This window comes from Protomyctophum bolini (genome assembly GCF_963924005.1).
Source record: "Protomyctophum bolini genome assembly, chromosome: 21".
Taxonomy (NCBI): Eukaryota; Metazoa; Chordata; class Actinopteri; order Myctophiformes; family Myctophidae; genus Protomyctophum; species Protomyctophum bolini.
In genome coordinates this window covers 8,372,724-8,384,848 of record NC_137882.1, presented here as the reverse complement: position 1 = coordinate 8,384,848, position 12,125 = coordinate 8,372,724, and the positions used below count along the sequence as shown (strand labels likewise).

The window sequence follows — 12,125 nt, the reverse complement described above, 5'->3', positions numbered from 1 at the left end:
CCATGGAGCTAATTGGAGCCTGCCTGCTTTCTCAGAGGATAAATTGAATCTTGACTATCGGGGGTCAAAATGTATTAAAGGCATAAAAAAACGATATGTTGCCAAAAAAGGAAATCACCTGTTTACAGCCTCATTATCACAGTCAATGAATCAACAGGTTACATTTCTATAGACTGCTTAATTAGTTATTAATTAGTTGATTAAATATCAAATTATAAGAAGCTAATTGAGTGTTGCATAGTATAATGTTTTTTGATGATGATCTTAGACATGATCTAAATGTCTCAGTAGAAGAGCAGGGAGACTAAATACAGCCACCCCAATGTATAAGTTATATTGTATTAAAGGACCGCTTCACCCCTTTTGCAACCAGATCTTACAATTCCCATAATGCTTTGGTCCACTGCTCCTCCTTGTGGATAGGAGGAGGGCTGTCTTACTGAAACCACATGTAGTTCAGGAAATAAGTGAGCCCAGTGTCCATGACATCACGTAGCCCATGGACACTAGATGTGTATCTAAAAACACATATTACCCACATAAAAACCCCCAGGAAAGTGATCTGGTTGCAAAAGGGGTGACGTGGCCCTTTAATGTCTTAAGATGAAAAGCTAATATTGAAATTATAATCGGATACAGTAAGCTATCAGAGCTGAGTATACCGATAGACGGGCACATAATGGGAGTTTCCCCTTTTTTAGGTTTTCCAGACAACGGAACCTTCAAGTAGCCAGCCCGCGGGCCAGGCACAACTACCTCAGGCTGCGGGCCAAGTCCCACTGCAGCCCACGCCAGCCAATGCCCAATCCGCTGCCCAGGCTGCAGCTCCAACACCCGGCCTACACGCTGCTGCTGCTTCCACCCTGGCAAGTCAGCCCTGAACCACACCGTGTCATCAGTGGAACAGGACTGGATGTTTTTTGTCTAGAGTCAGTCTAGACACTTAATTTCATGCCTGTTTCATAACCATGTTCTTGTGTGTCGATTAAGTCGTGCTTTAAGGCGCCCTAAGGTTCCTTTTCTCCAGCATTCATTCTGCTTATTGTCTGTGTTTTAACAGGCCCCAGCTGCCATCAGCTTGGTATTAAGGTTAAGGTGAGTAACGTCTAGCTATATATAATCTATATTTCTTTTTCATTTAAAGATTGGTTCCTGTCCTTTTATGGATCAGGGCCCAGTTGATTCACTTGAAAATCTCGAAAGCATTTTCAGAGCATGTTTATTTTAATGGTCAGTCAATTCAGTTTGTTACAGCTTGGATCAGTTTGTTGTATCCCACTAATGGCATGAGTTCATGTCAGTAAATGATTAGGTAAGCTGTTGGCAATGGCAGGAAGTTAGGAAGGACATGACAAATGGCTTCCCATTGGAGTCCCAACATTGTGCCAATGTATTGTAGAACCTCTTTCATAATCATTTGAAACATGTTTAAACAAGCTGTGTGTGGGGGAGGGTCTTTAAGAACCACTGAAGTAGACCATGTTCATGAATGTCTTTCTGTCATTACTGCTTGTAGGATGGGCCAGGTTGGATGATGCTAATATGCATCTGATTAAATGTAGAAATAATTGAGTTTCTGATGCTTATGATTATGAATTTGTTTTATTTTTAAGACCACTTATTGCATTACTTCTTACTTGTGTCCCTAATTATCGCAACACTATTTATCCTGCTAATGAATATAGTTTTGGATATTTCATTTGCAGCTCTGTGTAATTCCAAGTGAAATGAGTCCTTCACATCTCAGAAACAGTAATTAACTTTATCCATTATTTATCTGTTGTTGTGCTCTACAGAAACTTAAAGAAGGAGCTAAATGATATCCGCTTTGAATTCATGCCAGGGCGAGGTGAGTAGTGTCTCATTAACAAACTATTTTTCTCAGTGGTTATATATATATATATATAATTAGATTATTTCTGCGTTAATACGTTTATGCCAATATTTCAATTATTGCATACACAGATAAATAGATATATGGTCTCGGTCGGGTGGAAAAACCTCACATGTTCAAAACTGTTACTTTTCAGGATTCAAATATCATAAATATCATTCAAAAATCATAAAAGTATCAGATCGACATTCTCTTTTTTTTTTTGTTATCAAATGTTTTTTTATTTAAGACAATAAATCACAATAAGATGTTAACACCATGAATGAATAAAGAAAACAAAACACATGTAAAAACAACACATAACAGCAAAAGCAAGGAACACAAAAACAAACAATCCCACCCACCCCTCCCCCCGGGACCAAAGATGCCACAAAAAGACAATGTCAGGACTCCTACCACTGTGCAATGGGAACATACAATAAATAAATAATAATGACTAAATCATGTCCTTAACCAAATCTGCAATACCAGACCAAATCTCAATGTTTTCCTCTTTTGCGCCGTGCAATCTTGCTGTTGACATCTCTAGATAAATGATATCTAGAAAGGTCAAAGCCCATTGGCGAAATGTCAATGTATGAGGTGGTTTCCAGTGCGAAGCGCAGATCGACATTCTCAAAACACGTTGCTTCGCGCCGCGTTTCGTGCTTGTGGATCTGCTACTTTTGATGCTTTTGTGTGACGCTGTACTATGATCAGTTAGGGTGTTCATTTATGAAAAACACAAAAAGTTAGAACGTTAACACATTTACCGGAACTGCATCAAAATAAAGGCGTTGCTTGCGCCAGAGTAATCGCCAGAGTAGTGATCGCTTTTATTTTGAAAGCCATGAACCGGAAATACTTTCTTAAAAAAGTTGACTGACAAAGTGACCTCACAATCTCCGATCATCTTAATATATTTATATACGCTCCAAAAAGAGTTCATATTTTGCGGGAGAGACGGATGAGGAGCAGAAATGCAGCGCCAGCATATCGATCCATTCATCACCACGGAGAGCGCCCTGGATCAGGAGATACGAGTCATTCTTTCCGCCGCGCTAACATGGGAGTCAATGACAAGCTAATAGTTGCACAGAGCGTTAGCATACGGCAAGCGAAAAGCGAAATGCCAAAAAAAAAAATAGGAATAATTCTGAATATTCTTATCTCGCCCCATGTCGTTTGGACGTCGTTTGGACGTCCACAGACGTCTAAGGCACCTCTCGGTTCCAATCCTTATGACGTTTCAGGACGTATTATGTACTAAATGGGTTAAGATAGTTTCTGCCCGACGGCGACGGTATTTGGATAGGGCCAATACTTCTATTCCTCCCTTGCTGTATCTGGCCTTCTCTAACTTTGTCCTTGTCCTCTCCTTTATCTCAACCTCTACCTCTCTCTTGGCACAAAGCTCTCCATCTTCCACCTTCTAGTGCAGTATAGGGCTATATTAACGATGTTAAATGAATTGTGTGCTGTTATTACATCCCTGTAACTTATGCCAAACCATACAACTCAACTGAACGGGGCGTTTTGCTCATCGTCAAATCCAGTATCTTAGACTCCCTTACACCGGGGCTCCACCGGGCGCGCCAGCGTCACGTCTCCGTCACCGCAACGCACCCGGTGGAGCCCCCCGCCATTAGACGTGTAGCTAGTTGGTCAAATAAAGGGCTTGTGCCACTTTGGATCAGTGCTACTGGTATGACCCTCGCCCTTACTGCTTTGTAGTACACTTCTTCAGCCCAGTCCAGCACATTTGCTCAATGGTGCTGTATGCCGATACAGGCATTCGTCAACAACCCGCTAACACTGTGGGTTTCCTTTTCCATCCATGAACTTGAGGATATCGATGACTAGCTATTTCAGCTGGTTTAACTTAGATCACATGGCCCCACGTTCTAGACCTCCGCTAGCAACCTCTAGAGGTTGTGCTGATCATGTGACCTGAGTGGTTTGAACTGACTGGTTCGACATCGCCATCCTCAGCTATATGATTTTGAGTGGAAGTGTAAACGTTGATTCGTGGCGCTTCCATGGTCAAATATCAATAGAGTTCATCACCCAGGGACCATGAGAGTGCACAGTAAATTGATTCCATGGCAATCCGGACAGTGTTTTTTCAAATGATCTCTTTGAAGTGTAGGATGGACGGGCTGGGCCGACTGACACTGACATCCTTATATAAATATAAACCCTTTCTTATAGTTTCTCTTGTGTTGTGTGTTGTCTCCCCATGTTTCAGACACAGCAGATGGTGTGTCCCAGGAACTGGTGTCTGCAGGTCTGGTGGATGGGAGGGACGTAGTTATAGGTGAGTCACCCCAAGTGTGTGTGTGTGTGTGTGTGTGTGTTCTCAAACTTGTTCATGTCAAGGACCCCCAGATTTATATGTTTTTGGCCGCAGACCCCCATCAGAAAATATGTTTTGCCAGGGACTCCCATAAAAGATTTGAGTTGTTCAAATGTTTTAAAACCATTCAAAATTGTCCAAGAGTTTTTGAAAATGAAAGATCTACAAGCTCACAATGTATTCATACCGCAATGCATTGTGAGCTTGTAGATCTATCTGGGGTCCCTGGACCGCACTTTGAGAACCACTACTTTATTTAATTCCAGCCCTTGGCCCCTTACCATGATACTACTGTACGTAATACACACCCAGTTTGTGTCGACTCTTCCTCGCTTTCTGAATACGAATAAATGTCATGTTGTTTGTTTCTCTTGTAAGATATGTGTGAGGGGGGAAAATAGGAGGCTGCCATCTTTGAGTTGCTGTGGTTTTCCTTTTGGTTTGACTGGACTCAAATATTGTTCTCTCTTTTCAGTTGCAGCTAATTTACAGAAAATAGTTGATGAGCCTCAATCCAATAAAAATGTCACTTTCAAACTGGTGAGTGAAACATTGTTCACATGGGCATCTTTGAGACAGCATACTGATGCTAATATAAAGTTAATTAATATAAAGTGTTGTCTTTTACAGTTTGGATAATATTATTAGTTAATATGGCAAGCAACGCATTGCTTTTCTTATTGATGTATTTTATTATTATTATTATTAAAAAATAAATGACTACATACATTGGTATTGCATGTTTAGCCCATTGACTTTGACTCATGGGACACTATACAATTCCACTGTTGTGGACGTTTGAGCTTCTAATGCATTTCTGCATACTACTGACAGTGTTCATCATGACATTGAAATGATACAGTACTAACAGTAGGCTGCTAAATAAGATTAAGATACATTGTTTATCACAACAAGTTGTGTTACCCTCTTCCATTTAATAGTCTAGTAATACGTATTTGTGCTTCATTTTGCAAAAGTTCTCCCATTGACTCACAATATACAGTATATTGTATGCTGCGTTACTGCCAGCAGAATTCCCAAGCACAGTACAGTACAGTATGTCAGAATTTGGAATAATTCTCAGATTTAGCTTTTTCTGAATTGAATTGAAACGTGCAGGTGATAAAATCACCTTAACATTGTCTATTTCTCTGGCTGATACAATATACATGTACAGTATGTCATGACTCATGAACAAGGAATATTTTCCACCAGACATTTCAAATCAATCTGTTAAACAACAGCAACAATGATATACTTTGGAAAATGTTTTTCCATAATGTCAAATATACCGAGAGATGTATTCAAAGAAATAAACATGCCACATAGAATACCACATTTTAAGCAAATTCAAGATGTCTAAATTCAGATGCTTTGTGAATGACAACTTGCCATCATAAATGTATCGTTAAGATTAGTGAAATAATTGAAGACTAATGAATCGATGATGAAAATAATGGTGTGCCTCCGTGCTTTGCAGGCTTCTGGTGTGGAGGGTTCTGATATACCAGATGACGTCAAACTGATGGGCTTCGCTCAGCTCAGCATTAGTTAAACAGTTGTTCTACCTGGGACCGTGACTTGCCTAAGAAATGTGAAAATAACACGCATACAGAGTTTAAATTGCATTGTTTTTTTTGTTTCTATGGCCGTAAAAGAAACCATTACTGCCAAAGAAAACAGTACAATTTTTGTCACCCCCATAGCATTACGCAACACGGCCTCAATGGTCGGCTGAAATTTCAGAAAGTACCATGTATGAGTCACTCAGAAAACGTTTACAATGTGTATGCAGAACGATGAAAGTATCTACTAAAGAAAACTTTAGTTTTTTCTTTGACATAATGTTCTCTCTTATTCAGTTCTCCTACGTTTTTGTCTGTAATATGTGATGCATTTGCACAATCTGAATTAACACCCTCTTGAGTCCCGGTAAGCGTAACAATGCCTTATTATCAGCAGAACTACTGAATGCACGTTTTTGGGGGGGGGGGAGGTCAGGAGGTCGGTCCCCACTTAATATGTGGAGCAGATGTTGTCCAAAATGTACGAACGTGGTTTCAATTACCAATGTTAAACTTTTTACTTTTTGTTTTGTGGGTTTCCTTTTTTAATGAGGTGATGGCCAACCTCCTAAGTGAGCCTATATCAGTATGCCAAGCGCCTTGTCCAAACAAAATGTTACATATCTGCTACCTTTAGCCACACTGAAACAACCTACCTTACAGAGAGCGGAATGATGCCAATGTGCTTTCTGGCTCAAGCCCACCTATGAGCTGGTGGATGGGTCAAAAGAACTCCAAACGGACACCATGATAAGTATTAACCCATTCTGTACGGGAACCCGTTTTGGTGTTAGCATCATGTTATGCTTTAGCTATTGAAAAATAGCAGATCTACAAGCTCATATCGCGCCACCGAGTGGCGCGCTACGAGCTTGTAGGTCTGCTATTTTTGAAAAATCGAAGAGCGACTGACATTTTTTGAATCTGATCTCAGGTCAGAATGGGTTCATCAGACCAGTGTGTGTCCAGTGGAAACCTCGTATGAATCTGATCTCAGGTCAGAATGGGTTAACACATGTGGCAACATAAGACCAATTTATACTTTGTCGTGCGACCACATCGATTGCTGAAAAGAATAGGCTCTATGAAAGTGGGCCACTTCCTTATATCCTTTACATGTGTTACCAATTATTGCTAATTAAAAGCTCTGTTACATTCTGGTCAAACACGTTGGCTCACTGGAAACACTCCGCTACACCAGTGGGTCTCAAAGCGTGCTCCAGGCAGGGACCCTCATGGTTCCTTGAGCAGGTTCCAAATGGCACCTTCTACGGGTGTGTAACTAGTCTGAGAGTGAACAAATGGAACCAAATGGACTCTAACACGGATCCATTTGGTTCCATTTGTACACTCAGAGTTAAGGGAGTCCTTGAAATCAAAAGCTTTGAGAACCACTGTTTTAATTAGTACATTTGGTAATACCTGTGTTATGTAGGAAGTAAGGAAGCGGCTCAATTTCTTTCCAATATGGCTGCTTTGCATAGAGAGCCTATTGAGACATGGGTAGATAGATGGGGTGAAGAGACATGGCAGGAGTCAGATTTGACCGTGGGACTTGAGATTGAAGCGTATGGTCAGTGCACTGAAGACAGGTTTATGCTTGGTTCCACGCCGCACCTTGCAGCACAAATAGCTTGATCTACACACTCACTACGCCCCTCGCGTTGTCATCTTGCAGATTGGCTGCTGTCAGTGCAAGACAACAGTGCACAGCCAATTATAAACCGGGCGTAACTGTACCCAAAACGATTCATTCAACAACAACAAAAAAACTTTACTTTACTTGACAATCTGATTGTGGCGTGTGACAAAGTATAAAGTAGTTTTTACCTTGATATAGATTTACTGGTATAACTGGTTATGTTACATAATATGCTGTATGTCTATATGTCCAGTTTCTGAAGTTCGAATGTAATGGATTAGTGATTTCTTCTTTTTTTCATTTTTTTCCCCATATTAACTAATTTGATTGGGATGACCCTTGTAGTTCAATTTAACCGTAACCTCTGAAAAGCCCACATAGGAAATCCCATATCTTTCCTCAACTCTTTTATTTTTCAGGTTTTTTTTCTCTTCTTTTTTTTAAGAAAGGGTTGGACTCATGATTTTATATACACCACAACACTCGTCAAAGTTATATATTTAAAAAAAAGTTTGTAAATTAAAAAGTTTTACAGAGTTAACTGAAGCCACCAGTGTTGTTGTATGAGCAAACGTGTGTCTTATATGTTGGTATAATTAGCAGTGTCTTTGTTTGTCAGATACGTGAAAGGAAGAAAAAAAAGACTTAAGTGCATATTTGCTTATGTGGATGAACAAGTACTTGATTTATCTTCTATAGTATGTAAATAATGACATTTGGCTTTGATTTGTTTTTATACTGGGTGGTTCACTCCTTGGCCTTTTCCTGTCATAATGATATGATACGATTATTGGATTGTAGCGCTGTGTGTGTGTGTGTGTGTGTGTGCGTGGGTGGAGGAGACTGACAACATCGCAAAGTATGGCTTTACAGTTCTTCCTTGTTTTGCCAAACATGCTTTCATGTATGTGGCTTATTTACATGCGGCTCAGATACTTCTTCTCAGCTTCGTAATTCTTGTCTTGGGGGGACGGGGGGACGGACAGAAAAGGAAAATTTGAATATATTTTATCTTGTGAAAGCCACAACAGGCTGTCTGGCTGGGATGCGCTGCTTTTAGGACTGCCCCCAAAGTTACATTTCCTGGGGTTCTTCAGAGCAGGGTCACCATGGAATAAATACGGCTTTTTGGCTCTAGCTCTTAATACCAAAATTGGGGCCACTTATTTTAACCCACCTCTGAGTCATACATGTTATGTCACTTTCTTTCCATTATGTTCTCCTTTTTTTCTCCATCTTGAGTTGAAAGAAAGATTCTCAATGCCCTTTTTTCATTTCAAGCTACACCGCTAGACACTTTGAGCGATTAGAAATGTATAGTTTGGTTGGATGAGGCTCTATTCAGGCCTACATCCTTTCAAACTCACACAATAGGTATATTTGCGACTGCATTAATGACATGGTTTAATGATGACTGCATGTTGCAGTTGGCATTGACCTCAGCGGGAGAGGCCTTGTTCAATATTCCATTGGTTCTCAAAGTGGGGTCTAGGGACACTCTGGTTTCCTTGAAACCCTTTAAATTAACCCATTCTGACCGGGCACCCATTTTGGTGTTAGCATCATGTTACGCTTTATGTATTGAAAAATAGCAGATCTACAAGCTCATATCGCGCCACCGAGTGGCGCGATACGAGCTTGTAGGTCTGCTATTTTTGAAAAATCGAAGAACGAACTGACATTTTTAGAATCTGATCTCAGGTCAGAATGGGTTCATCAGACCAGTGTGTGTCCAGTGGAAACCTCGTATGAATCTGATCTCAGGTCAGAATGGGTTAAAAAGTTTGACAACCACTGTAATAGTCTGTTGCGATATTGAGAGCTATGACATGCCAACCGAGTTTCATTTGGTGCGATGTGAAAATGTCATACCTTTTGCAAATGCCTCCAGAAAAAATCACATCGCTGTTTGCAGATGACTGAGATGTATACAGGTCTTTGTGTATTGACCTATATACTTCAACCATGTCAGATTTAACGCTAGCCTTAAAATCACAAAGTCCTTTTTGTCAATGACAATGTTGAGGTTTTAGAACAAGGTCTGTTTGTTATAAAATGTTTCTCTGATACACATGAGGATATTAGAAATAATAAATAAATACATTTAAAACACATGGGCCAATGTTGAACCCGTGTTCCGTTGAAACCAGTGTCATCACTCTTTCCACCGGGGTTGAACCGGTTCCGTTCTTTTGAACCACTTGAGTGTTTCCACTGAAAATGAATTGTTTCAGAACCCTAAAAGTTGGTTCGGAACTGGAACCAAATGCCTGTTGGTTCTGTGAAAGCACCAAGGTTCCAAGAATCTAGAACGGGACCAGAACCGAAGTTCTTTTGGTGGAAAAGGGGCCTCAGTGTTGCTCCTGGTTTAAAAGTTGCAGTATTTGGTGCCATTCTCCTGCTGTAGTCTGCCAATGGCATGCAAACAGGACAGATGTGACTATGATGATGGGGCTGGGGGTATCATGTGAAAGGGTGTGTGTGTGTGTGTGTGTGTGTGTGTGTGTGTGAGTGTTACATAGACTTAAGAGCCCTGGCTGTTTCCAACTGAGTTGAGCTTTTATACTTTGGTCGCACCGATGTCGCCTGTCGAAATTTTTATTTTCAAGTGAAAAACGCGACATCATGTGACAAAGTATATATATACGAGGCTTAAAGGTGTAGTTCGCCCAAAAAATGACTTCGTTTCTATCAATTACACAACTCATTAAGCCTTGAATTCATGGCGTTTGTTTTTGTTATATTCCTAAGCCAATAATTTGATGCCCGGGTCATCGGTCAGTAGCACTATTTGAGTCTCCTACCAGAGACTCTGTCGGTCATCAAAGTATTGGCTTAGGAATTTGACAAAAAATTATCTCCATGAATTCGAGGCTTCATGGGGTGTGTAATTGATGTAAAATAAGTCATTGTTTGGTTGAACAAACCCAAGGCTATAAGATCTGTTGGCAAGACTCATCCCCTCCTACCACCGTCTCCTATCTTGCTTTAGTATATCGTATCTTAACAATGCTGTAGTAATTGAACAGATCTGACTCCTCGTACATGTGTCTAAGCAATAACTCAAAGCTGTAATATATTTGAATTTTCCACTTTCTTTTCATTTTTATTTCATTCTTTCATTTGCTCTATTTTTGATGGTTTTGGAGTTCAACGCATGTTTCTCTTGATTAGTTTTAATCAATAAAGAATGAACATATCAACCTCATTGGATTTTGGCTATTGAATTCTGTAACTGCGTTCCAACTGATTCCATAGTAATGCAAAACAATGATGAATGTATTAAATTAAAAAAATCACACCCGTGGGAAGTGAGTGGTGCAACTCCGTGTGGGGGTCCCCGGAACTTCCAGACTCACAGGTGTCGTATAATTTCTATAAATGAACCAAGGTTATTATTAATATTAAGCCACAGTAAGTAAAAAATGTCTCGGTCTGTGATTCTCCCTCTTAGAGGAGAATAGTCATTTACAAACTCGCACCCGAATCCCAGGCCATTGTCCTTTACCGTTTGAAGCTCTCTCCCCTGGAGAGACATTCAGTTGGTAATTCTGGGTGACTGATTTTCACTGAGTGGACAGCTAAAACTTAAGAAAACTACTTTAAACTAGACTAAACTATTAGATAGTTATAGTCATATATAGTTATATACGCTATAACTATTAATAGGGAGTGCAATTGAGGCGTAGTTGTATAGTAATATATAAATATATTATGTATTGTTATAAGATTATAGCTTACTCATTTGGGGTTAAAAACTGTGTTAATCACCTCTTAAAGATAATATGTTCAGGTTCATTCTTAGTTCCGTTTTAAACATTGCTTAGATATTAACTATGGTCATAGTATGTTTTAGTTTGCATTTAAGTTCTGTTGTTTAACTACATTTGTCAGTGTAACAATGAGTCACTTTTGTATAAAGTTAGGCCTCCATAGTAGAACAGTAAGGAGATCTGTTTCCTGGTCCCGCCTCTCTCTAAACCGGAAATAAACAGATCCCAGATCTCATTGGTCAAAAGTCAGGAAACGCCTGTTTCCATGTCCGGAGGAGGCGGGACTCCGAAATAGATATAGACGGAGGAGCAGTGTTCAAATGGGACTGATCTGGACCGGGTTCTCGACTTTGGGCAACAGAGAGCGGTGCGTGTTTTATCCAGACAGTCCGGGAGAGTGTTTGTCTCTCGTGTGTTGTTTGCTGTGAGCGGAGTGACTTCTTCCTGCAAAATAAAGTCTCTCCTTACAAATCCAAGTGGACCTGGTCAACGTGTCTTCCTGAACGAAAATATACCACACAGGAACGTGCCCAGGGTGCCGAAACGGTCAAACAGTTACTGTGTGGGGGTCCCCGGAACATCCCGACCCCCAGGAACCCCGGTGAGTCTGCACAACAGTGAGAGGTGGTGTGTTAGGGCGGCTGTGCAACAGTGACACTTGGTGGTGATAATATGCTATTTCTGTGCTTGGACCCAGGGACACAGCCAGGGACACACATTGCTGTCTATGACTATGAGTGGTTGCACCACTCAAAAATAAGTGAATTATAATTAGGCCACACCATGATCTGTATTAGACTATTAATTGAGTAATTTATTATTATTAAGAAAATACTTAAACAAGCACTGGGTCAGTTAGTTAGACAGTTTTAACTAAGGGGGGATCAATATAGCACCCTGTAGCAAGTCTACAACA

General features: G+C 40.3%; 1 protein-coding gene across 2 annotated transcripts in view; it reads left to right on the top strand.

Annotated features, from left to right (window-relative positions):
- Window positions 1-6,554, top strand: part of oxsr1b (oxidative stress responsive kinase 1b) — an 80,438-nt gene extending 73,884 nt beyond the window's left edge. For both annotated transcript variants that reach the window (XM_080793377.1, XM_080793376.1), the window contains 6 exons: window positions 702-866; window positions 1,061-1,095; window positions 1,797-1,849; window positions 4,122-4,190; window positions 4,705-4,769; window positions 5,710-6,554. In XM_080793377.1, the coding sequence (XP_080649503.1) occupies window positions 702-866; window positions 1,061-1,095; window positions 1,797-1,849; window positions 4,122-4,190; window positions 4,705-4,769; window positions 5,710-5,784 (462 nt within the window). In that variant the 3' untranslated portion in view covers window positions 5,785-6,554. The remainder of the gene's footprint in view (window positions 1-701; window positions 867-1,060; window positions 1,096-1,796; window positions 1,850-4,121; window positions 4,191-4,704; window positions 4,770-5,709) is intronic.
- The last annotated feature ends 5,571 nt before the right edge of the window (window positions 6,555-12,125 follow it).